The 27,947-nt window shown below is 41.1% G+C and overlaps 1 protein-coding gene across 5 annotated transcripts in view; it reads right to left on the bottom strand.

The window, feature by feature from the left end:
* Positions 1-597: 597 nt before the first annotated feature.
* Positions 598-27,947, bottom strand: part of TSPOAP1 (TSPO associated protein 1) — a 114,454-nt gene continuing 87,104 nt past the window's right edge. For 2 of the 5 annotated variants that reach the window (XM_075263879.1, XM_075263878.1), the window contains exons 17-30: positions 27,506-27,657; positions 25,468-26,031; positions 23,895-24,161; positions 22,508-22,690; positions 20,928-21,980; positions 19,799-19,907; positions 19,074-19,267; positions 18,773-18,941; positions 12,166-12,285; positions 10,812-10,850; positions 8,109-8,212; positions 7,701-7,772; positions 3,286-3,399; positions 598-1,442 (exon numbers count right to left, since the gene is read on the bottom strand). In XM_075263879.1, the coding sequence (XP_075119980.1) occupies positions 1,248-1,442; positions 3,286-3,399; positions 7,701-7,772; positions 8,109-8,212; positions 10,812-10,850; positions 12,166-12,285; positions 18,773-18,941; positions 19,074-19,267; positions 19,799-19,907; positions 20,928-21,980; positions 22,508-22,690; positions 23,895-24,161; positions 25,468-26,031; positions 27,506-27,657 (3,335 nt within the window). In that variant the 3' untranslated portion in view covers positions 598-1,247. Of the gene's footprint in view, positions 1,443-2,917; positions 2,973-3,285; positions 3,400-7,700; positions 7,773-8,108; positions 8,213-10,811; positions 10,851-12,165; positions 12,286-18,772; positions 18,942-19,073; positions 19,268-19,798; positions 19,908-20,927; positions 21,981-22,507; positions 22,691-23,894; positions 24,162-25,467; positions 26,032-27,505; positions 27,658-27,947 lie in introns of all 5 variants that reach the window. The other 3 variants (XM_075263882.1, XM_075263883.1, XM_075263880.1) reach the window with 3 other exon arrangements.

Here is a 27,947-nt window from a genome sequence, read left to right on the forward strand (position 1 = left end):
TATAAACATAGAGTAGACAGTCTACAGATGCAACACATTTATGATCTAGCATTATCCACTGTCATAAATCTGGTGCATTTTAAGACTGAAAAGTTTGTACCCTACCCCACCCCAGAAGTTGCCCCACCACTTCTCTTCTACATAACTCACAAGATATTACCTGTAAATGCATGCGACTGGAAGGAAACGATTATGGAGGAAACCAAGAGAAAAGACCAAGATAATGAAAATATACTTTATTATATTAAAATGTATTTGCGTTTGTAAACAATGAACATGTTGCAACACCAATAGGCGTCACTTAAAGTTTTCAAACAATTCATGGGCGTTGACCCAAACCTTCAAAACAAAATGCAACTTCTTTTCCGCTTGAAACATGCAAAATAAATAACATGAACACAGAAAGCATCAAAGTGCTGGCCTTGTGGTACAAAATGCTGGTTACAAGTACACAGTAATGGCTCTGATGTGGGGAGAGGAGAAGAACGGCAGGAAAGATGGAATACGATGCTCTCCACGTGGCTATGAATACATCACTCTGGCATTAAACCAACAACGCCATTGTCTGTTCGGAGCAGATAGGAGTTTTGTAAACAAGTTAAAAAAAAAAACAAAAAAAAACAAAATTAACCATTAAAATAAGGCAAAGGAACATTCAGTTTTTCCAACATGCACACGACATAACAAAGCTATTTTCCTTGAAAACGAGTAAGCGCTATCAAGTCTCGCCGAGGTCGCTATTTTGGCGTTTATTCTCTCCCGTATTGGAGGGAGCGTTTATGGCAGAAAGAATACTTTCTACCCAGCATTTCCCAAGACGTGGCATAAAAGTTAGGGAGAAAACAAAGTGCAAACATTCCTTATGGTCCTAAAAGACATAGTCACTTATCAAGTGCACATGGTATGAGCCCTGGGAGCCACTTAAGTATATAGCACAGAAAAGATTGCAGAATCCAGGCTTCTGGTTCCCTTTTGTAGCTCGTAGTGTATCAGTGCTTACAATCTGTTTCCTGTTCTCACAACGAATTCAGACACCATCCATGTACATTCATAGTGATCTCTTGCTGTCACAGACACCAAGAAACGTCTCACAAGCCATTTACCAATAAATACTATTTACAAGTGGCAATGCTGACCAATACCAGACAGGCCAACAAATGGACAGTGGCAGACATAAGTTTATCGCTGCTTCCACATCGTGAAGTGATATTATTGCTGTATGACAGCTTGGACACGCCAGGCCATATTTACAAGTTCTTTCCGGAGGACCCTAGCTTTTTAAAGAGTTTTCTTCCTTTAGAGAAGAAGCTTTTTTTTTTCTTTGTGGAGGCGATTCCTTGATGTAAATCTGCTTTTTCAGAATTCTCCTTTGATTTGACAGCTTGCTCACTGGGTTGGTTGGGAAGAGAGTTTGGCTGGTCAATGGCTGCGCTAAAACTAAACTACAAAGAAAAGAGCAGACGGACAAATTAGTATAAAAGAGGTTGTGCAGAAGTATTCTAGAAGCAATGCTGGTACTAAGAAATTCTAAAGACAAAATGACATACTTTTATTGTATGTGCTCTAGGTGGATGTCTACGTTGAACTAAATAATGAAAATTATACCAGAACACAATTTTTTTGTAGCATTTCATAGTGTTTTTTTTTTTTTACTATTGTCAAATAAATAAATAAAATTAGAAATCTTTTCTAAATACCAAAACGCAAAATTAAAAAACTTACTTCTCCAAGCACCATTGCTGAGAAGCGATAAACTACAAGGTTACACCGGTACCATCCTGCTGACAGTTAAGGAGCTACTGACCAGATTTAGCTTAAAAGGATTCTACCATTAAAAATCAATTTTTTCTCGTTAAGATGTCGGAATAGCCTTAAGAAAGGCTATTCGTCTCCTACATTTAGAAGTCCTCTCCGGACCGCCGTTCGGTAGAAATACCGGTTTTTACCGGTATGCAAATGAGTTTTCTCGCAGCACTGGGGGCGGGCCCCAGCGCTCAAACAGCACTGGGGGTGTCCCCAATGCTGCGAGAGAACTCCCTACAGCGCTGCCTCCATCTTCGTCAGCAGCATCTTCTTCATCCTCTTCTTCCGGTTCAGGTTTCCGACTTGTAGGCCTCAGGTAGAGCAGACTGCGCATGCCCACAGGCCACGAGAAAATGGCTGCTTACAATACTGTGCAAGCGGACATTTTCTCGAGGCCTGTGGACATGCGCAGTCTGCTTTACCTGAGGCCTAGAAGTCGGAAACCTGAACCGGAAGAAGAGGATGAGAAGACGCTACTGACGAAGATTGAGGCGGCACTGGAGAGAGTTCTCTTGCAGCATTGGGGACGCCCCCAGTGCTGTTTGAGTGCTGGGGCCCGCCCCCCGTGCTGTGAGAGAACTAATTTGCATACGGGTAAAAGCCGGGATTTCTACTGAACTGCAGGCCAGAGAGGACTTCTAAAGGTAGGAGACGAAAAGCCTGTCTTAAGGCTATTCCGACGTCTTAACGAGAAAAAAAATTGATTTTTAATGGTAGAATCCCTTTAAAAGGAGCCTTATGATAATCCACTAAATAGGTGATAACTGCTAGATTAGTTGGGACTCCTACTGATCGCCACAACAAGGGTCACATGTTCCCAGTCTTAATGGAATGCCAATTGAGCAAGGGAGAGGGTGGAGGGGGCAAGGGACACAGGACCCCTGTTATGGTGAATGATTGGTGTCCCATTGATCGGACCCATACTGATATAGCACCAATTACTTTTCCAGTGGACAGGGAAATACCCTTTTGAGTACATTTTTTGTAACTATTGTGCTGTGTTATAACATCAGGACACTTAAAACATAAGCAGAACTATGACATCTACAGAAAAAATGGGAAAGGAGTACAAAATAGGTTTTCTACTTTTGCTAGGAAAGGCGTTCTCACTTACATGTCTGTCTGTCCCTTTCTGTCTAAATCTATCACTTGGTTCTTCTTCTCAACCTCTGTTGATCCCAAGAATGATACATACAGGCACAGACAAAAAGATAACATCAATTATACTGAAAGCAGCACGATGACACCAAGAACAAATGCTGCAGATTTAGGTGGGACACAATAACATGGTAGAATCTGCCCCATTTGTCCTTGAAATACGATCATAACTTTCGAGGTTTTAAAACATATTATTTCCAATACTTTTAGCAGACGTTTACGTATGACACATTGTCATTACTACACATCTCCTCAGCCAACTAATGTATTCCTGCATTACATAATCTAACTGCATTCTTACAGGTCACCAGAGGGAATTCTTACCTCTTTTTCGCCTTTTTTATTGGCCACTTCTGGACATTTTGACTCTGCGATTTGAGTTTGTGAGACCTCTAAGTAGTTGGATGGCACCAGTCCCCTGCGACCATTAAGTTCCCCCTGTTCAGAGGAGTGATAATTATTAATGACATACAAGATGCTTCTAAAAATAATCTTCTGAATCATGTTCAGCTGTTACACAACTTTTTGCCTATGCTTTAACTAAAAGGTGATCTAAGCAATAGACATTTCCCAAAAGGGTATAACTAAAAAGTACATCTGGCCCCGCAAAAAAACGCTCTATACATCCCCGTACAGCTGCAGGGCAACACTACAACTCCCATGTATTAAATATTTTACCATTTTTTGCTGCAAATTTTTTTCCTATTTTCCTCCTCTAAAATCTAGGTGCATCTTAAAGTCCGAAAAATACGGTAGTTTGCTTGAACAAATTCCTATAAGTGCTCATTCCTGGTAACTGGCCCCATAATCTTGTAATGTAAAAGGACATGTTCACAGGAATCAAACACATGTGGGAAAAATCTGAAGTGTATTTGCAGTGAAATGCAGAGCAGAAAGGAAAGCTGGGTTATCTTCGGTGGGTCCACATGTAGATATAACCACATTCAATGGGGTTAATCCCCATCGGTCAGTAGCTGCAGTTTCACAGCTGAAAAGGTATCAAGATTAGAGATGAGCGAACACTAAAATGTTCGAGGTTCGAAATTCGATTCGAACAGCCGCTCACTGTTCGAGTGTTCGAATGGGTTTCGAACCCCATTATAGTCTATGGGGAACATAAACTCGTTAAGGGGGAAACCCAAATTCGTGTCTGGAGGGTCACCAAGTCCACTATGACACCCCAGGAAATGATACCAACACCCTGGAATGACACTGGGACAGCAGGGGAAGCATGTAGGGGGCATAAAAGTCACTTTATTTCAAGGAAATCCATGTCAGTTTGCGATTTTCGCAAGCTAACTTTTCCCCATAGAAATGCATTGGCCAGTGCTGATTGGCCAGAGTACGGAACTCGACCAATCAGCGCTGGCTCTGCTGGAGGAGGCGGAGTCTAAGATAGCTCCACACCAGTCTCCATTCAGGTCCGACCTTAGACTCCGCCTCCTCCGGCAGAGCCAGCGCTGATTGGCCGAAGGCTGGCCAATGCATTCCTATGCGAATGCAGACTTAGCAGTGCTGAGTCAGTTTTGCTCAACTACACATCTGATGCACACTCGGCACTGCTACATCAGATGTAGCAATCTGATGTAGCAGAGCCGAGGGTGCACTAGAACCCCTGTGCAAACTCAGTTCACGCTAATAGAATGCATTGGCCAGCGCTGATTGGCCAATGCATTCTATTAGCCCGATGAAGTAGAGCTGAATGTGTGTGTTAAGCACACTCATTCAGCACTGCTTCATCACGCCAATACAATGCATTAGCCAGTGCTGATTGGCCAGAGTACGGAATTCGGCCAATCAGCGCTGGCTCTGCTGGAGGAGGCGGAGTCTAAGATCGCTCCACACCAGTCTCCATTCAGGTCCGACCTTAGACTCCGCCTCCTCCGGCAGAGCCAGCGCTGATTGGCCGAAGGCTGGCCAATGCATTCCTATGCGAATGCAGACTTAGCAGTGCTGAGTCAGTTTTGCTCAACTACACATCTGATGCACACTCGGCACTGCTACATCAGATGTAGCAATCTGATGTAGCAGAGCCGAGGGTGCACTAGAACCCCTGTGCAAACTCAGTTCACGCTAATAGAATGCATTGGCCAGCGCTGATTGGCCAATGCATTCTATTAGCCCGATGAAGTAGAGCTGAATGTGTGTGCTAAGCACACACATTCAGCACTGCTTCATCAAGCCAATACAATGCATTAGCCAGTGCTGATTGGCCAGAGTACGGAATTCGGCCAATCAGCGCTGGCTCTGCTGGAGGAGGCGGAGTCTAAGGTCGGACCTGAATGGAGACTGGTGTGGAGCGATCTTAGACTCCGCCTCCTCCAGCAGAGCCAGCGCTGATTGGCCGAATTCCGTACTCTGGCCAATCAGCACTGGCTAATGCATTGTATTGGCGTGATGAAGCAGTGCTGAATGTGTGTGCTTAGCACACACATTCAGCTCTACTTCATCGGGCTAATAGAATGCATTGGCCAGCGCTGATTGGCCGAATTCCGTACTCTGGCCAATCAGTGCTGGCCAATGCATTCTATTAGCTTGATGAAGCAGAGTGTGCACAAGGGTTCAAGCGCACCCTCGGCTCTGATGTAGCAGAGCCGAGGCTGCACAAGGGTTCAAGCGCACCCTCGGCTCTGATGTAGGAGAGCCGAGGGTGCACTTGAACCCTTGTGCACCCTCAGCTCTGCTACATCAGAGCCGAGGGTGCGCTTGAACCCTTGTGCACACTCTGCTTCATCAAGCTAATAGAATGCATTGGCCAGCGCTGATTGGCCAATGTATTCTATTAGCCTGATGAAGTAGAGCTGAATGTGTGTGCTAAGCACACACATTCAGCTCTACTTCATCGGGCTAATAGAATGCATTGGCCAGCGCTGATTGGCCAGAGTACGGAACTCGACCAATCAGCGCTGGCTCTGCTGGAGGAGGCGGAGTCTAAGATCGCTCCACACCAGTCTCCATTCAGGTCCGACCTTAGACTCCGCCTCCTCCAGCAGAGCCAGCGCTGATTGGCCGAATTCCGTACTCTGGCCAATCAGCACTGGCTAATGCATTGTATTGGCGTGATGAAGCAGTGCTGAATGTGTGTGCTTAGCACACACATTCAGCTCTACTTCATCGGGCTAATAGAATGCATTGGCCAATCAGCGCTGGCCAATGCATTCTATTAGCGTGAACTGAGTTTGCACAGGGGTTCTAGTGCACCCTCGGCTCTGCTACATCAGATTGCTACATCTGATGTAGCAGTGCCGAGTGTGCATCAGATGTGTAGTTGAGCAAAACTGACTCAGCACTGCTAAGTCTCTGCATTCGCATAGGAATGCATTGGCCAGCCTTCGGCCAATCAGCGCTGGCTCTGCCGGAGGAGGCGGAGTCTAAGGTCGGACCTGAATGGAGACTGGTGTGGAGCGATCTTAGACTCCGCCTCCTCCAGCAGAGCCAGCGCTGATTGGTCGAGTTCCGTACTCTGGCCAATCAGCGCTGGCCAATGCATTCTATTAGCCCGATGAAGTAGAGCTGAATGTGTGTGCTTAGCACACACATTCAGCTCTACTTCATCAGGCTAATAGAATACATTGGCCAATCAGCGCTGGCCAATGCATTCTATTAGCTTGATGAAGCAGAGTGTGCACAAGGGTTCAAGCGCACCCTCGGCTCTGATGTAGCAGAGCTGAGGGTGCACAAGGGTTCAAGTGCACCCTCGGCTCTCCTACATCAGAGCCGAGGGTGCGCTTGAACCCTTGTGCAGCCTCGGCTCTGCTACATCAGAGCCGAGGGTGCGCTTGAACCCTTGTGCACACTCTGCTTCATCAAGCTAATAGAATGCATTGGCCAGCACTGATTGGCCAGAGTACGGAATTCGGCCAATCAGCGCTGGCCAATGCATCCCTATGGGAAAAAGTTTATCTCACAAAAATCACAATTACACACCCGATAGAGCCCCAAAAAGTTATTTTTAATAACATTCCCCCCTAAATAAAGGTTATCCCTAGCTATCCCTGCCTGTACAGCTATCCCTGTCTCATAGTCACAAAGTTCACATTCTCATATGACCCGGATTTGAAATCCACTATTCGTCTAAAATGGAGGTCACCTGATTTCGGCAGCCAATGACTTTTTCCAATTTTTTTCAATGCCCCCAGTGTCGTAGTTCCTGTCCCACCTCCCCTGCGCTGTTATTGGTGCAAAAAAGGCGCCAGGGAAGGTGGGAGGGGAATCGAATTTTGGCGCACTTTACCACGTGGTGTTCGATTCGATTCGAACATGGCGAACACCCTGATATCCGATCGAACATGTGTTCGATAGAACACTGTTCGCTCATCTCTAATCAAGATCGGATATACAGTTTTTTTTAGCCTATGATGTAGAAACTATGCTTGAGTTTCTCAATGGAAAGGGAGGCAGCATGAAAAGCACAAAAACCTGCATCAATAAGATGCTTTGTGAACAAACATACCCTTAGGCTAGGGGCACATGGACAAATCCAGCAGCTTTTTTTGTCATGACAAGTTTCAGCAAATTATACTGCTGAATTTCCCAGTCTTATATAATCTTTATTTAATTACATGCTATTAAAATATATTGTGCTCACGTTTCCACTATATACTGGAAATGTTATACACCTATCTAAGCAATCTGAGGTCTATGTGTTTGCATGTGGCATGGTTCTGAAATGCTTCTTATACATTTTAGCAACACACAATACAACACAAACTTTATAAGTCATGTATAATATAGCTCACATAGTAAAATCCATCTTCATCCATTGGTCCGAATACTGTGATGACATCTCCTGCAGTAAAACTCAGCTCTGCCTGTAAAAAAAACAAACAGACAAAAACCCCAAACTAACAAATAAAACATGAACAAATTCTAAGATTTAATATCTCATGTAAAACTACTGCCAATTCTGAAGTAGCGTACAAATAACACATCACATTATTTGTTAAAGATATGCTATAAGCCACAGCAAAACGCTCATTCTTATTTCCATGCACACAAAAGTGTGCGAGCTGCGGTTTTCACGGCTAGCACCCATTATAATCGAATGGCCACATACACATGCCTATGTATTATTACAGGTCCATGTATGGGGCCGTGAACCAAGGGCAAAACGTTTCCAAATGTTACTACAGTTTTGAAAAATGTACCTCAACATCAAGGTTTGGAGAACTTTCTTTCGGGTTATAGTCGAATATAGCGACCATTGACATGGAGTTGCTCAGATCAGATTTGCTGGCCTTCGGCTGTATTCCTATTAACAGAAATTCATTAATTAATATTTCACAAAATAAAATAAAAAATAAAAAAAACACAGAGACCCACATAGCCACAAATGAAGTTACACAAAACTCAAAAAAAAATAGCCATCTTGATGTTCTGCAAGCATTTTATATATTTTCCCAAAGCTGATTACACCTGCATGAAATATAGTTTGACGGTGTATGATTTTAGAAAACTGTGTCCAAATGACTTCCATATAAGAAGACACAATACATAGTAGTGATATGAGAAGGGAGAATAAACAACTGCATGAAAACAAATGAGTGCCCCTCCACCAAGGGGGGACACACCAATGAGGCGAGGTGAGGCGGCTGCCTCAGGTGGCACTTTCGGAGAAGGCGGCAATTTGACCTTTTTTTTTTCTAAAGTAGCCCAATACAGGCCGCTCTGAAAACAAAACTGAGAGGACCTGTCTTGGGCTGGCTTAGACCTCTGCGAATCAGCGCATGCGGCGATGATAAGAGGTCATCACGCACCCAGCAGACATCTAATGCGGAGCTGGGTAAAGAAGAGGAGGCGGAGGTGGGATCACAAGGTAGGTGAGTGGATACTTTTTATTAGCAGGTAATGGCCTATTTCCCTACCTACTGCCCAGTCCTGCTCATGATCGTCCCCCGCTTTCCCTTTTGCTATAGGATGCAAAAAGGGGGAGCAGAAGCAGCTGAGAGCAGGCCCAGGCTCGTGAACCCCAACAACTACTGCTGCTATTATACTCCAGCGTCTTTTCAGACCACAAAGTATAATAATAATCAGAACCCCAGGGGAGGTGAAGAAACTTAATAAACATTGTTACTAACTCACCTCTCCTGTATCCGGTGTGACTCCTAGCAGGTTTCGGGCCTTTATGGTAATGTCCCAGTCATGTGACGTCTGGGATATTACCATAAAGGCCCGAAGTCTTTAAACTGCAAATAATAAGATGGAATATTTGGAGTCCTGTTTGCTAATTCTAATTTTAATGGGCCTGATATGAAGGCAAGCTGGTTAGATCTCCATAGTCTTGCAACAAGGTTCTCTTATCAAGTGAGCTGCAAATATGACTATAGTCACAGCTCAGCAGTTCTGCTATGAAGCACACAAGCTCACAGAATCAAATTGAAGCCCATAGAAAAAAAAATTCTGTTCAGTTATAATGACCATTGCACAGTATATAACCTCTTCTAAAAGTCACAGCAGCACAAAAACTAAACTGGGAGATTTATGGATTGAGTCCTAGTCGAAATGACAAGTGTCAACTTGTTAAATATTATATATTTACAATATTCTCTAGCAGACATGGGGTTAACACTCTACTGACATCATATCTGTTGTATTTTGGGTACATGGGTGCGGTTAGAGTACACCATTTTAGAAATCTCCTTACATAGCTACAAGATGGAAGGTAACACCCACTCTCATGAACATAAATGAGTGACAGACACACACGTCGTCGTCGTCATCCATGGGGGGGATCCATGGGGAATCTATGGCAGGTCTGTCTGCCATCCCTCTCTGTCATCCTGGACAAGATGTTGTGAATATCCCAGATGACCAGACCAGATGACAAGCATGAACCAAGCTGTAACTACAAGATATCCAGATGATGTAACTTCTCTGAAGATGTAAGCTATTGACAATTGACTGATATTTGTGTTATTTGGACATTTTCCCTGTTCCTGTGTTTTCCTTCAAGATATTAATAAACCTCTACACTGATTTATAACAAGCTGACTTCTTCCTATTGTGGATAAGGCCTACAACACGTGACACAAGTCTATCCCACAATTTCAAGGCCAGGTACGGATATTTAACAGTGGACACAAGTCTCACCGGCAAATACAAGATATTTAACACAACTGGAGAGGGGTACAGTATAGGTAAAGTACAACTGATGTATACGCTCGTCATTCATAATTCTGGCCGTTTTGGTCCAAATAACGAAAATCTTAACACTATAGCATACCGTTACAATCTAGAGAACAGTGAGCTTTCTGTGCTAGCTGCTTCAAAATAGTCTGCTTCTGTTTTTTTTTTTATTTGTTAGTTTTGTGAGGAACTTGCAAGGTCTGCAGAGAGGACCTCAACCCCATAAAACTGCTTTAGGATGATCTGAAAAGCACACTCTAATAGAAAGGATTAGCAGAATAATGGAGACTATTAAAGCCACAAATGGACAGATGAATTCCAGAATAATGTTGATGGTTTAATTGAGATAATCTAGCCACATACTTGGCTATGGAACTTATTTTTATCATGTATTTTAGAGCAAATGTTTTAAGACCAATGTCATAACTCAATATGACTAGTAACATAAAATGCTATATGATCAGGTGATATATGGTTAATTTTACCAGAGGGTCACAATGTATTATAAATTATGTATTAGAGGACCATGAAAATACATGGTTGTGTGTAAGAAATGAACGGTGTCAATGTGGTAGTCATGAAAAACATGGCTAGCACATTGACAATGCAAATGATTGTCTGCAAGAGGCCTAAACATCAGGATGTTACTTTTGGGAGACAGTATTGATGCATGAGGACATGCTAATATTGGCTTATGGATATGTAATAAGCTCACTAATATTTACCTGCTGCATTATTCTCTTCAGGGGCAGATGAACGTTGCACTGAGAAAATAAAGAAAAAGGTAATTAACATATTTTAGGAAAAATATGACCAAATAAGAAGAATGTGCCATTCTCAAATTCCCTAGTAGAGCTGTGTGTGTAAAGTCGCTTTTCCACTGCATAGTACTTGTTCATCTCCACTCAACTCCATTTGAGTACCATGTGGGGATTTTTTTTCCATTCCAGAAAGTCCCCGCTCCATGTAGCTGGCTGTCATATAAGAGACAACCAGTTGGTGTTTGGACATGTGATATTCTAGTACCACTCTGATACAAAGTCTGAAGTAGGTTATAAAAAAGGTACCTGGACTTTCTGACAATGGAGAAAAGACAAAAGCAGAAAAGGGTCTTAATAGCACTTATCAGGCCTTAAGGAACCAAGCACAAAGACTGGAAAGCTGGAAAGACAAAAAAAAAAAAAAACTGGCTCAGGGGGATCATGACATGCCACGTGTCTCCACAGAACCAGGAAGAGTTTCCTATTCAGTCCTGCTGGTTACTGGGTACAATTGTACCACTGGCATCACGCTGATGGCCTTCTCTTAATACGTTTCTCATATTGATACGCAATTAAGCAACAGCCATTTTCATGCCAAAATCTGTACTTTTTTTCTCATGTAACCGATATCCCAATAATGCAGCGAGCTCACAATTGATGTTCCCAAGAAGAATACGTTCATATGGCCATATTGGTGGCTGTTTTTGACAAAGGAGGAGGATACAATTCAGATTTTGGCAAAAAATAAGAATTTTTTTTCCCCCCGCTAGAGATTTTTTTTCAGCTAGCGGGAAAGAGAAGCGACATGCTTATCTTCCCGCGGATTCCGTGGCTGAATTAGCTGCGGCGTCCGCGGCTGGAGATTTACTCCTGGTTAGGTCCAATCATTCAGGCCTAATCAAGAGTGGGATGTTGATGCACCCCACTGCGGCTAGCCATGCAGAAAAATCACACGGCGGAAAAGGTTTCCACTGTGTGAACTTACCCTTAGAGTTACTAAAGGGTGGCACTCCCATTAGATCATTATTATCATCAGATTTTGATGGGACCAGCCAAGCACCCATGTCCTAACTCCTCTTGGATGGCAGATACCAGATTAAAGAATAATGGTGCGTGTTGGGTTAACAAGCATTTGGCTGAAAGCTTTATTAGGTATATGGCTAACCTTTGTTCCCAAGGTGAATACTAGACGTAAACCAAAACCAAGTCTTCAGCTAGAAAGCTAGACAAGTCCACTCAAGATTTTTACTGAGGCATTTCTGGTGGTCAGTTTCATAGAAAGTATATGTAAAGAAGCACAGCACAAGGAGGCACAGACCTTTCTTGGAGCGCCGGGGTTTTGGCGGAGGAGTAGCGAAGCGGCCTGAAGGAGCAGGAGGAGGAGAAGAAGGAAGAGGAGGAGAAGGAGGAGGAGGAAGAGCAGAGAAAGCTCCGATTTCTTTAAGACAAAAAAAGCAGCACAAACAGAAGCAGTAGAGTAAGCGGTAGTCCTACAGAAAAAGCAACAAATACATCCCAAAACAAGCAGCAAACAAAACAGCATAAAAAGCGCTTAGCTATAGTGAAAATAAAAAGCATAAGATGGTGTCTACACCATGTGCAGAAGAAATGTCACAGCATAAATGAACATGCATATGTTTCTGTCGATTTACCAACTTCGTACACAAAAGGAGTTGTCCAGGAAATATCTGAATGTATTAGTTACACCACATAAAGAACAGAAAAGTTATGATTTCTGTATCACAATACTTCTCAAACATGTGATAGCAACGATCCTTCTGTAAAGATGTGACATACGTGCGTACTTCTTTAAGTACATGTCCAACCAATGATTCTACAGAGACACTTGTGAATAGACTGATCCCAAGAATGAGCAAATTAATACAACTGTGTAAAAAGATACACAAATTCTGTCGTATACTGAATAGTCCCCTAAATCTAGGATTTGGAGCAGTTTGTGTAAAGAATACATACATATCACAAAGCTTCAAGGACAAGCCGACCTCTCGACAGGTTAATGTTACATTATTTTAGGGTAGCAAAGGATAGCAGAGTAGCAGTCATATGTAGGTTTATACTCCATAGTGTAATATTTTAGAGTACTGAGTGATGAAAGGTAGACTAAACATGAAAACTGCCAAAAAAGTCAGCCATAGAAGTCAGGAGCATGCTGCGCATGTGCAGTACGGCCGGGCACTTCTCCACGAGAAAATGACGCTCAGGGGGGTGTTCGTTGACCCTGAGGAATGCCCAGGATGCTCAGTGAGCATCATTTGCATATCGGTTTTACCGATATGTAAAAAAAACCCAAAAAAACCAAAACAAAACAACAAAAAAAAAAAACAGGGAGCTCTTTTCAGGCTATTCAGGCATATCACTATCTATACACATGATTTTCCAATGACAGAGCCCATTTAACATTTTTATTTTTTTACTTGAATAGGAGCAGGGCTTCTTCCAGCTGTACACTCAGGGTTTGGGTGTCGGGCTCTAACCAATCTGATATTAGTGATCTATCCTGTGGAAAGGTCATCAGTATCAAAGATGTTCAGATCCTGGACAAACCCTTTAATAATGTTTGTATACAGTGGGAAATGAGACTTGCAGACTCAAGCTGTAAATCTAACAAATTAAAATTGTATTTTGAGATAAAATAATGTAATCTGCTAACAATTCTGTTAACGGGAAACTGTAAGGTGAATTTGAAACACAATAATAATTATAATAATTTTTATTTATATAGCGTGAACATATTCTACAGCACTCTACGTTGGCGCTATATAAATAAATACAAAAGGCATGTCCTTATGGATTGATGATTAGACGTCAGACTCGCCTCTAGGTATTAGTGTTAGCACATATTTGGGACACCAAATTACCAGCAGGTCCTTATGGAGCGTCTATGGCTTAATAAGACTCCACACACCTACATGGGGGTCTCTCCCTAAGGAGTGACGATATCCCCTTAACCCTGTCTAGAAGCCTCTCACCTCTGACAAGTCAGTCTTCTCTACGCCGGGCTGAAGAGATCCAAATAGATCGAAACAGCTGTCCTTGGCTGAGAGACTGTAATTGGTAAAATCCCACATCATTACAGCAAAGGCCTCTGGGAAGGTCGGGCATGATGTTAAAGGGAGCGCCCTCTATTGGGCTGTATGACTGAGGCACTGTCTACCTATTTACATCATGGAAGAGGGATTTGCGTATTCTTCCCATGATCTCTGACAGTGGAGCGTCTATGGCTTAATAAGACTCCACACACCTACATGGTGGTCTCTCCCTAAGGAGTGGCAATATCCCCTTAACCTTATGGACAAAAAAAGGCCTACTACACTGAAAACCCTGAGATTCATTTATAATCCTCTCTAGGCACTTTGAAATTCTGCTACAAACACCCTCTTAATTTTTGTGTCCAACGGTTACACTAAAAAGCACAAAATATTTGTATTGAGGACATGAAAAACTTTTTATAAGAATGAGAAAAAAGTTTTGTGTTCTTTTTCTGATAAATTTGATGTTAAAAATGGCATGAAAGGTTTTATTGTACTCTGCACACAAGGATCAACCATATTGAAAATCTCTATAGGATTGTATATAAATCTAATAAGTAAAATTAATGGGACGGAACAGCAGCATTGCTGTATAACAACGGACATGAGGTCACTTCCTGGGAAGAAGAAAGCAGCCATGTTTTCTAATCCTGCACAACTCCTTTAACATGGGATCAGAAAGTAGAGACCAGTAAAGACCCAGTAAGAATTGGACCAGAAGCAGCAGAGGCGAGGTTCGTATTGCTTCTTTTTTACCCCGCTTTCATGTATTTAGCATTTTTTTTCCCTGCTGCTAAAGCCACATGTAGCAAGTCTAATGCTGACTTTTTGATGCCCAATCCTTAGGGCTAGTTCACACGTTAAAACCTCCTGGCTTATTTTGGTCCTGAAAAAAACCGCTTCCTAATTAGGAAGCTTTTTTTTTTTTTACATTGCCAAGCTTTTTTTGGAGCTTTTTTTTTGTAAAAACCGCTTCCAAAAAAAAAAGCCAGGCTGTTTTCCCCTCCCATATGAGTGAATGGGCTGAAAAAACTGCTAGCGTTTTTTTTCCGCGCGTTTTTTTGCAAAAAACCGCGTCGCTTATTTTTGCAAAAAAACGCGCAGAAAAAAAACGTGCGTTTTTTGCCTCCCATTCACTTCTATTGCTTTCTTCAGGCGGAAAACGCCTGAAGAAAGGTCATGTCGCTTCTTTTTTCTGCTAGCTGAAAAATAACTAGCAGAAAAAAAAAGCTAGTGGGAAAAAAAAGCTAGCGGAAAAAAAAAAGCTAGCTGTTCACATAGGGCTCCATTGTAAAGGGGCTAATTTTGAAGCGAAATCCGCTGTCAAAAAACTCCCCTTTGCCCATGTGTGAACTAGCCCTTAGGATTCTTCATCAATAACTGATCAGTGGTGGTCCATCACCCAAAGCAACACTGCTCAAAGCAACAATGGCAGTAGCAATACCAAGAACAGGAGCTACACAATGCATGGCGTGGTGTTTGGTATTCAGTGAAGTGGCTGCAGTGTCTACCCAAATCACTGCACTCTCATCAGCGGATCGCTGGTTGTTCCCGGGTGTTAGACACCTGACAATCTGATATGGATGATGGAAGATATTATACCTCAAAGGTTTTGCTCATACTTAAAAGGCTTGGATTTTTTTTTTTATCTTCACTACAAAAAATGTAATAAAAGTAATAAATGTATGCATTTAGGAAAAGAAGACGATGTTACAACGGTTCTCGCTGAACAAGATATGGATTTAGCAATCAACATCATCTCATTCATCTACTCAGCATATCCGAAGACGACTCAAACTATTTTTAATAGATTACCATCGGGTGTGATAGTAATGTAGGAAGCACATTTATTGGGTTGTAAATAATATAGGGAGCACAAGCCATTACAATCTAATGAAGCAATGACAAATGCAGAGACAAACAGAACAAAAACAATATAGCTGTTGGCTAATGCTCATTTGGCTGGCACCTATTCCTCCTGATAGCCCTATAAATTTGCAACTCTAGGCCAATTAAAGCATGCATATGTTCTCAATGAAAATTGGGGTATAAACGGTTACCAGACACCTCTGGAGGCAGCTTACCTCCTCTGTCAAAAGACTGAATATGTTGAAATCTAACCTGTCTGATCAGTCTCTCCTCCAGAATCTTCCATTAAATGTCTACCACCTCCATACACTCTATAAGACTATATGACTGGCTAGTCCCTTTAAAATCAGTATGGTTATTTGAGGACCATCTAATGGGCACCTTTGGACACAATGCCTACCAAGTCTGGCAGCAATTACACAACACACAGCACCCATTCAAATCAATTGGATGTCTATAATGCAAGACAGGATAGGTCCCCTAGAAAGACCTGATTATTGGTAATCACTCTCATCTCTGCTCATGACCAGAGCCCCCTACTCCTTTTATCAACTCAGAATGAATACCATAACACATTGATGAGCCCAGTGCAAAGGTTTCATATGTACCCCCCATTCCCCATCACTTAAACAAACCTGACTCACCCAAATTAAAATGGCCCCCACATAGTATAATTCCTAGCTACTAGCCCCATACCCTGCACTTATAAATAGTAGTCCCCCCTTATAAATAATATGTCCTGTTCACAGCTAATTGCACCCTTAATAATAGGGCAGTCATTACTCCTATAAATAATAGTCCTCTTATCAGTAATAGTCCCCCAATCATTATCAGTAAATAGGGGAACTATTATTGATACGGGAGGACTATTAGGGCCTGTTCACACGGAGATTACGGGCGCGCAATCTGGCACGTATAAACGTGCCAGAGTTTGTGCGCTGAAATCAGATTCCATTCATTTCGATGTCGGGTTGCGGGCACAAAATTACGCGTTATATGCCCGTAATCCAACAATGAAATGAATGGAATCTGATTTCAGCGCGCAAACACTGACATGTGTATACGTGCCAGATTACGCGCCCGTAATCTCCGTATGAACGGGCCCTTATGAGGAGGAAATTTATTTGTAAGGAGGGCTCTTTTAAAGGGGAACTATTGTATATAAGGAAAAAAAATTCTATGTACCCCCACCCAGTATAATCCTCCTACAGTCACCCTAACATTATATGTCCCCACAATATTAATTGAACTTGTTTTCTTTGCATTAAGGTCTGACAGCGCTGCTTCTTTGTTATTATTTTGACGATTTCTCATTTACTGCAAATACGGTACATACAAAATTTGTTGCTTTAATGTCGGAGACATATTGTCAGTAGTGTATATAATAAAGGAACAATGTACATTTTACTCAAAAATATATCAATGAAGAGAAAAATCAGAGAAACTGAAAATTTTGCATTGGTCGCATTTTTATTCCAGAGCTGTGTGTGTGTGTGCATAATATATATATATATATATATATATATATATATATATATATATATATATATATATATATATATATACACACACACATATACACACACACTAGCTGTTACCCTTTTTTTGCCCCTATAAGTTTTAACAAACAGAAGATGTGAAAACACATCTTGATTCAGATCATGCAATGTGAATACACTATTAAGGAAGAAGTTCTTTGCTAATCTAATGTGACCACATTTTCTACAGAATGCCTCAGCACTACGTAACAATGTTATAAAATACTCCTCTTCCTTTTTTGCTACAATTTCTTCAGTTCTAAGCAATTTCAGATAAAAACAAATTCAAACTAAAAAATGAAAAATTTGTGTTATTAAAATATTACTTTCACTGCCAAACATACATACGATCCAAAGCAGAATCCAATCACAAAACAGAATAATCCTCAATTTTAGGACCATAAAAAGTCTCTTCTGCACAAATGGAAGAGGTCTGTATTTATGTAGAAGTCTATAAACGCTCTTTCAAAAGGGAAGTGAGCCTGTGAGCAGTGTTCAATTCTGAAGGATCGTAACAATAACTGCACAAAAAGATCTATATAACCATTGAATTGTTAATCTATGTTAAAGGGCTTATCCGCCTTCTTATCACTACTTTCTATGGGATGCTGCTACAATACACACAAACGCAGCTATTAAAAGTATGGTGAATGAGAACTGCAGTTTGTGTGAGGACTGGAAAACAGCTGATCTGTGTGGTTCTGACAGTCGGACCCCTGCTGATCTAAAATTGATATCCTATACATGTAGACATATAGTTGCATACAGTCTGAAAACCAACATGACCAGCACTAACAACAAACATTTACATTAGCCTGTCTAGTGCTGTTCCTGAATAGTCATAAAGCTCATTTGCAACTATTCAGAAAGTCATGATTGGCAGCTATATAGTTAAAAGCACTTTTCTTTTTCTAGTCATTATTGTTGTAAATATGGAAGAAAACTTTATTTGTACATATGTATAAATCTATGCAGCCTAAAAACTAGATTTATACACATACTTAAAATTGTGAAACATGATACTGAGGTATCCACAAGAAAGGGACTAACTGTATGATTGGTGGATTTCTGACCACTGGAACCCCCACCAATCCAGATCTAGGACCCCATTTGACCCATATGGATTGTTGCCACTCCATTCGGTTTATGTAACTGATGGAGATGTCGTGTGGCTTCTCTTCAGCAGTCTTATAGAGATAAATGGACCAACAGGGTACAGGTATGATCTGCCGTTCCATTTATGCTGGTAAAAGGGGACTGCAGTGTTCACAAAAAATGGGGTTCCCAATAGTCAGACCTAGACAATCAGTTATGCCCTATGCTTGAATGGGGGATAGCTTTCAACTATTGGAATATCCTTTAAGGAGCAAGAAGAAGGATAACACTGTGCATGAGACAAACTTCACCATGTGGTTAATGATTGAAAGATGTAAGAAATATGGAGAAGACCACAATGAAGACAGCTTACCCATGTCATTCAGTAGAGAAGATGGCGATAGGTGACCCTGTTTCAAAAGCTGAATTCTGACTTCTTCACTCTCAATATGTAATTCAGAGACCATGTTGCAAGGGATGTATCCAGTTCTTTCAGCACATTGCCCCTGATAAAAGCCGTCAGCATCTTTATCACCAAACACCTGCAAGATATTGAATGGGTTTATTTTTGCGCATGTGAGGACCACTTTAGTTTCCTAAAGATTAGCAGAAAGTCTCCTGCATGAAGCATACAGTCTGAGATCTATAGCAAGATAAAGGTCATTATGAGATACCTGCAAAATCTGTCCCTCTTTAAAGGGAAGTTCTTCCATATAGGCCTCAGGATTAGGTGACATCGTCTCTGGATCGTAATCAAAAAGGGCTACAAATAACCTCACAGATTCTGCTTCCTGCTCATTTGGAGGACAGTCTTTATCTTCTAATATTTTTTCTTGACAATACTCTGGCTGAGTCAAATGTGCAGCATCTGAAAGGGAGAAAACAATAATGTGGAAGGGGCTTTCAGGGTTTAGATTCCCGATGAACTATTCTTAGGATGGATCACCACCGATCAGTTGACATCAAGAGCTGCAGGCAACAGATCTATCTCAAGGTAAGGACACAGACACGGACACCGCCATACACTATGTAGTCCTACTGCCAGCTTACTACAATTCAGGAGCCATTTACTTACATGATAGCAGGGCTACAGTATTCAGACATTTCCAGTAGACTGTGTATGGAGCTATGAGTGTACAGATCTGTATACTGTGCTTCCTCCTGTATCTGTAGGTCCCAATATCAGCTGATTAGTGGAGGTACTGGGTGTATACAGTGGCTTGCAAAAGTATTCATACCCCTTGAACTTGCAAACCACTGTACCCTCACTAATAGGATATTGTTGAACTTGATATTGGATATTAATGGTGAGGCACAAATATCTATATTCCAAAAATCAATTTACGGTAACCACCCCAAAAATGAAATGACAAATCATAAAGAATATTTAAATATGCACCGGACTCAGAGTCTGAAGGCAGGCGACTTGTGCTGGGCTTTCTGTTTGATGCCATGTGTCCTGTAGGATTCAGCTGCAATTGTATGGTTGGATCTTCATTCAAATCCTCCTGCAAAAAAGTCCACAGAATAAAGAAAAGGAATGTTTTCTCTTTCAATAAATAATTAACAAGTCACATCACAATTTGTTAATAAAGTGAAGACCAAACAGCACATATAACTTGTACATGTCAAGGAACTAGGATTCCATACAATACTCCTCTCTTGAATTTACATCCATCTTGGTTTATGGCCGATACATTTTAATTGTCAGATCCACTTTCAAAGTTCTTGAAATACAACTTTTATATATATGTATATGGAGTATACATAATTTTTGGTCCTATAGCCTTGCATGTTTTGCTTTCATCACTATAAATATAGCTATTAAGTATTGAAGAGAATCAAGATCTTACGAGTAACTATCTGTAACCAGCAATGAGGGCACAACGTTTTAGTAGTTAACTTTAGATTTGTTACAAAATGTTAACCCCCATGTAAGTATGCAGTTGATTGTAGCCACTGTTTTGCTTATCTTTAAGGTAGGTCAGTGGGAGTCTGACTGTTGGGACCCCTGCTGATCAGCTGTTTTTACAGGACTCCAGCTGAGGACAGAACACTGCTGTAATGCTCAGAAGGTCTCTGATGCAAAAAAGATTGTATAAAGGATACACCCCCATGCCTAGTTGTCAACTTATCCATACATGTCTAGGGGAGTGGCACAACAGTTCTGAGAAATGACACTGGAGAACTGTTATTTCGTGAGGATTACAGTGGTAGTAGTGAAAGGCCCCCCTGAGACTAGATTTATAAATGATAAAAGCAAATTATGTAAGAGTTTTTAGGAGGAATATTGTATCTTTTAAAACATCACTCTACAAAGCACTTAATGCAAAGCAAGGAGTCGCAGCACAAGCCCCTGAATGCTTTATTTATTCTTTTCAGCCGACTGGCTTTTCACAACACATAGAAGCCAACAAGATAGCTATGGTGCCAATAAAGCTACAGCCACTACATACAGCATCTAGAAACCAGGGAAGGAAGGCAGCAGATAAGCACATAGCCGTAAGCAATGGGAGTACAAGCATCACCTTTCCATCACATTCCCATCGAACAGATCGCATACTTCTACTACTTGATGCTTTGCTAACTGGATCATCTTTTTTGCACCTTAGCTGAGCTAATCCAGCTTGGGAAAGTGAAGTCATTCCCTTATGGTATTCTCCTGTGCTCTGCTCTTTACTAGGCCTCTTCACCTCATTACGCCTTCTTGTATATTGGATGGGCTCGGAGTAACCAGAGCTTTCACTCCAACCATCCCTGTCGGTGTGAGAGCCATCTTCCCAAAGATCAGCTTTAACCCTGCTAGTAGTAAGGGCTGGGATTGGCGCCTCTTCCTCATCTTCTGTATCATATTCTACATCAATTTCTAAATCTCTGCTGCTGGAAGAACTACGAGCTTTTGGTGTGACATTTGTGGAACGTTGCAGGTGACGTCTTTGAGAATGTTTGGACGGTTTATTCTTAAAGCTCTTGTGGTTTATTTGGGAGGTGTCCCGAGCTGTGCCACAAGACGCTGGTTCTTTTAGTTTGTAGGACCTAGAATTGTAGCATGCTCCTTGACTGGAATTTGTGGCCATACGACTGCACTGCTCCCGACTATCATTTTGCTTTTTCCGGTTTGGCTCGGTGAAACCGCAACCTCTATCATTATCAAAGCTGATCTTTTTGGTCTTCCACACTTGGGTTTCAGAGATTGGTGACCTTATGTCAGAAAGAGATGGATAAACACAACTCTTTTTAGGACAAAAATCCTCCTCAAGAAAGACACAGTCTTCGTCGCACTCCATTTTCTTGTTATTCACAAGGCTCACTTTTGGAGGCTCTGTGGGGAAGTTTAAACAGCTTATAGGTGCTGGTTTTGGGGGCAAGGCTTTATGAGGGTTTCCATACTGGTACTTCTGTGGCTCCATGTTACACTGCGGAGCTTTAGAAACAATGTGAGGGGAAAGATCATCATCTTCGTCCTCTTCTTCGGTCACCTCTGGGATGCTAAACAATTTCTTACTGCATTGTTTCTGTAAAGGTAGATCCAAAATCCTTTCAAGGATTTCCTCATCGCTGTCCGTTTCACAACAGTCCAACTACATGAATTTTTAAAGGAAACCAAAAAGCAAAATCATGTAATGTAAAAATGGTAAATACAATAGAACGTTACAAAAAATTAAACAGATAGCTGAAGTTTTTGCTACCTGTAGCTTTAGCCTTAACTGGATTTTACCAGGATTTTGAGGGTCTGTCTGTCAATATCAGGTTTGTGAAGGATCAAGAATCCCCAATCAGCCGCGGCCAGTCACAGCTCTGCACTTTGTGAAGTGGTTGTGTCTCAATCCCATTTACTTGAATGAGACTGAGCTGCAGAGAACTACAGTACCAGGCAGTCACTATGAAATGTACAGAGCTTTGCCTGGTGAACAATGAAGGTTATGTGAAGTTTTCCAGTTTGCCGCAGCTCTACACACTAACTAATAGGTCATCAATACAAGAGTCCCAGCAGACCTCTATATACTGTATAATGCAGTCACATGTCTGCTTTATAACAGGTCTACATTTTGTAGTCTGTTTAAATACATTTTATAATGCTAATACCTAGGACTTTTATATGACCTACCTTCCCAGAACTGTTTCCACCTGTTTTTGTTGAGGAGTGCCCCCATGTTTTAGCACTAGGAACAATGTTGCCATCATTTTCTTCCATGTCCTCCTCTTCCTCAAGGATATCGGAGAGATTAGAACTACGGCTATGATCAAGGTGTACACTTGAATGTGTTTCCAACGGCAATATGACGGCATCCTAGTTTCATTTGAAAAAAATGTAGGAGATTCAGAATTATCCTTAAAAAGCAACAAGCACCATCAACACTTCATTTCAAACACAGGCTCTTAATTATGAAATATTAATAAACGAAAAAAAAAAACTACAATTTTTATTTTAACATGAAATTATTAGATATTCTTGACACAAATTTGTTGGCATCAAAAAGAGTGTTTGGCTGAAGTATTTATGTGGGATATGACAGATCAGTGACCTAAACACTGTTCTATGCAAAAAAGTAATGCTGTACCAAAAAAAATCCTCTCTCTAAAGGGAAGCTTAGGGTACATAATTACAGAAATCCACTTTTAATGGGAGAAGTCTTGATCACACTATATTAAGAAGTCTAACAATTGGCCCCCCACTGATCAGTCATGCACAACACTCAATGTAAGGCTCCGTTCCCACGGAGTAACGCGCCGTGCATTCAGACACGTATCAGAGTGTGAGCGCTTAAAACAGATCCCATTCATTTCAATGGGTGCCAACTTACGGGCGCTACACATTGAAATCAATGGGAGGCTTTTTAACCCAATGAGCATGAGCGCTCACACTCTGACACGTGTGTATACGTGTCTGAATGTGCGTCGTGTTACTCCGTAGGAACGGAGCCTAACATACACAGCTGTAAACAGATGGTATTGTTCTATGTGTAGTAGCCAAGCTAACACAATGCAGCTTATCAATTTTCTGTTATCAGCTTCAAACAGGTGTTAGACCCCCTAATGTCTGATACTGATAACCTATCTTAAGGGTAGGTGATGAAAAACTTTACAGCAGAAATCTGCTTTAAGAATTTATGCTACTTATGTAAATTCTTAAAGAGATCAAATGTTAGAATATGTTCACACGACGGAAACCTTTTCTGCCTTGTGGCTTTTTCGCGCGGCTTCCCACTCCTGATTAGGTCTAGATGAATGGGCTTAAGCAGGAGGGTGTATTCCACGGCAAACTCCGCCTACAAAACACCTGTGTGAATGTACCCTAAAATGTCATCTGATGACCACTGTGCTCCTGAACAATTAGGATTTTCTTATTTTTAAATCCGTCCATCTGTTTAAAAGTTATGGACCCTAGAAGGTTCTATGTAAATTAACTCTTATTCACCAAATGAGCGGTAAACGTGTTGAGGGCATGGGGTCATTCAATTAAAAATAGCCTCATACCTTTCATGGAAACTAACCTCTGTTTCATAATCTATTTTAGTCACAATTGAATTCTTGTTCTCATTTTTGTTCACGTCAAGAAAGTCTGCAATGGAGATTCCTCGGCAGCTTAAGTTGGTTGCCTCTGCTTCCTCTAATGTCCCAGTCTCTGGGCTTGAGCATTCCTCTTTGGAAGTTGTGTTTGATTCCAAAGTATTCTCCTTGCACCATGTAATACCCATCGGCAGGCCACTATTATTTACTTTTTCATTTATTTCAGGTTCTTTGGTGTTTGGAAGTATTTCCTAAAAAAAATGTACATAGAAAGTCAAATAAAGGAAACGCTTATCAAAATTCACAGTTCTTAAAAAAGTGAAGGCCTTTTTCTGACAGCACAAATCTCTAGTATCACAACAGAACAGTCTCTATTTTATTATTATTATACTTTTTAGAAATCTTGCATTTATTAGGACCAGTGTTAAGACCCTAACATCAACATACAGTAATCTAGCTGGTGAGACCTAATACAAAACAATTGAGAAGTCATGGATTATAGGAAGACTCACACTTGCCTAGAGGGCATAGTAAATGGCATAATGTACTGATCAGACTACACTAATGCTGATTTGAAAGCCACCAGGGCCCTCTACAGAACTGAATGTATTCTTCCTCCTGGAAACCTAAAAGATCTGATGATTTCCCATATATAGTATTGATATATTAGTGCCCATGATCAATGTGGCGTTAGTTGTTTTTTTTTTTAAATCTATCCACCCATTCAAAAGATATTGCCCCGAAGGTTATATGTAAGTTAAGCTCTTATTCACCAAGTGAGTGGGATACAATTTTCTGGTTGACTATAATAAAGCCAGTTCCCACAGTACATGTATAATATGCATGAGATCAGGAGAGGAGTTAAGTTTGGAGCGACCTAGGGATCAGGGATTGGTTATGATCACATGACCTGGGGATTGGAACCAATCCGGATCTCCTTGGTCCATGATAAAGAATTCACAAATAAATCAAGGTACATTTAAAATAAATTAACTGGAGAACCCCTTTAGGCCAAGGCCCCACGTCACAAGCCTCAGCTAGGGACTTTCTGTCCCTATTATACCTATACGGTGTAATGCAGGTACAGTAAAATGTGGCGTGGGGCCTCGTTCTAAGCTGATCTTCACCTGACTAAACCATATTTTTCATGGTTTCGTGAGGGATCCGTGTTTTTTTTTTTTTTAATGGGTCCATTCACTTGAAAGAGTCAACTGGGTCTGTGACAACATGCACTAGTTTCTCGTGTATCTTGGACAGCACATAACCCAACAATTCTGTTTCAAGAATATAATCCAAGTTTAATAGATAATAAATATCCAGTAAGTTCCTAAGCTTTCTCGATTGGTGGCAGGAGGTGGCCAGTAGGTTATAGTTTAACTCTTTGGCCATGCAAAGGCTTTACATTTGTATATGAAACTAATTCAGCTCCAATACAATTTATCAATTAGAGGAGAAGTTTAGATGTAAGACATCATTCCATTTTAACGGCATATAACACATGCACGGACTTTAACACACTAGTTTTTAAGAAGCTGCATAAATGACCATAATACTTACTTGACTATTTTCTTGCAGTGCTGCTGTTCCTGACTGCACTGTGAGTTCAGGTCCGGCAGCTTCAGGAAGAGTGGAAGGGACATTGTCCTGTATACCTTGGCATGACACTTGTACCTTAGCAGGCTCTAAACTGGAAGACCCTTGGCAGTAACCCGAGGCGGCACTGAGTGATGAGACCGGAACTGGCAGAGAGTCTACTGAGTCACCCCTAATACAGTTTGTATTGATGGAGAAATTGGCTTGGGAAGTGGAGGTTGTTGGATTATGAAGTGAACAGGGAGATGACGAAGTAAGAGGCATAGAAGGAAACTTCTCAGACGGAGAAGACAGGTTTTGCCCTGATGCTTGCTCACATATAAGGCTAGTGTTAGAAAAGGTATGAGACAAGGAAGGACTGTCAGGGACTTTTAAAAAGGCAGAGGGTATGTGAGCTGGCACGGAGTCCATGGATTCTCCACCAGGGGACATAGTTCTTACAGAGATTTCCCGAGACGCCTGCAGGAGTTGTAAGTGAGACGTACCCACTAATACACTCCCAGCTGTTGGAGATGTGACTTCAAGTACCTAAAAGGTAGAAGAGATCAGTAAAGCACAATGTATACATTCACTTCTTATTATCCATCATATCTCATACATTTATGTAAGACAGACGTACACATTTACAACTACTACAACTTGTCACTTGTGCTTTTATTACAATGGCTCTCAAATCCTAATAATTACTCTATGATATAATGACAGATCATCACTCACACTGGATGTATATGTTGGAGATCTTCAGGTGACAAAAATCTCTAGCATTCATAGTAGCGGCAAACTGTACAAGAGCTTAAGGCCTGGCCCCACATTGCCAAAACGCTGCATTTTGGCTGCAGCAGGACCCTGTCCATGCTTTGCAGAAAAAAATCCACAGCGAAAAAGCTACAGTTTCAAAAAGGTTTGCATTATTGTAACCTGCAGCATGTCAAGTATACCTACAGAAACATTGGTGGTTTGCGTATAGGTACAACTGTGAAAGAAAAACTCAATGCATTTCTGCTGTGGTCTTCTCTGCCGCGTTTTTTTGGCTGCAGCTTGCTATGTGGGACCTTAGCCCAAATCTGCAGGAAAATGTATGCTGCAGGTATTCAATACAGATTTTGCCAAAACAGATTTTTTTTCCACTCCACTTACATCCTATGCAGGCTTGCCCTAATACAGTGTAAATTTCCGGCACAGTGAAATTCTATTGCCACTTGATGAAGGGATTAGCAAGAAATAGAGGCTTAGTTAGTGCCACGTTCTACTATGCATTACAGACCTGGCTTACATAAAAGAAATGGATGTGCTTTAACTAATTCAGTACTGGGTCATTTTCTCTGGTCCAGGACCAGAAACATTTTAGAACTTTTTTGTACATGCAGCTTTTAAGGCTTCCGTTTCCAGTTTCGGGCAGGAAACGGAAACATGCATAATGGATCGGGCGTGGATGTGAACGAGCCCTTATTTTGCAACATTTTAATCCACACCTGCCTAAAACTTCTGGACAGAACTGTATTCTTTTTTTTACAATATAGACAAGATTGACATAGAAAATAAAAGAATCTCCAAAAATTCTTAAAAATGTGTTCAACAATGTCGCTATAAAGAAATAGGTAAATTTGTGGTGACCAAATTTCTTTGAATGTGAGGGATGTGCAGTTTTTAATAAAATGAAGTGACAGTAAAATTCCTTGCATACCATCATCCTGTACATGGCTTTGGTTATTAGCACCTCCTATGTTTCAGCCATTCACAGAGGGACAATTGTTACTGCAATTTTCTAAGTAAACACTGTATCATACAGAATGAAGCCACCATATTTGTTCTATAGGGGCGTTCACCAATTTTTCTGTGAGTCCACAAATGAAGTATCCTTCTCCCTTCCCCTATAACTTATAAAGCAAAACAAAATGGAATGACAGCAATATTTAGTGGTCATTTTATGATTTTAAACGAACCTTTTATCTTTGGTAGTTTGTTTCAAACTGGTAGCCAAACATATTTTTAGAACGTTTACCTTTTGTCCGTCCGCGTACACTGCATAGCCAGTTACTCTGACTCCATTAGATGTCCCCGCAGCATCTATTGTCACTGGTAACCATGTGATGAGAAGAACCCCAGGCTTTGGACCTAGCTCAACCTGAACATCAAGCGGTGCATCTGGAGGACCTGTAAGAAATTAGGCAACCTGATCACATAATGGGCCACAAATGTAGCAAAACACCTTATAAGAAGCTATAACATATTACAGTCAATGACATAAACAACAAATTAAAAATAGTACTAAAACTTTTATGTAAAAAAGATCATTCATGACAAACCTTAAAGGGAAACCTGTCCCCATGATATTCCTATTCAGTCTACCGGCATCATGTTATAATACAAAAGAAGCTATTCCGAGTAATATATAACCAGGTGTAAAAATCTAGGTGCAATAAATTGTAACTTATTGAAATCCC

Source organism: Leptodactylus fuscus, chromosome 2, assembly GCF_031893055.1.
Source record: "Leptodactylus fuscus isolate aLepFus1 chromosome 2, aLepFus1.hap2, whole genome shotgun sequence".
Taxonomy (NCBI): domain Eukaryota; kingdom Metazoa; phylum Chordata; class Amphibia; order Anura; family Leptodactylidae; genus Leptodactylus; species Leptodactylus fuscus.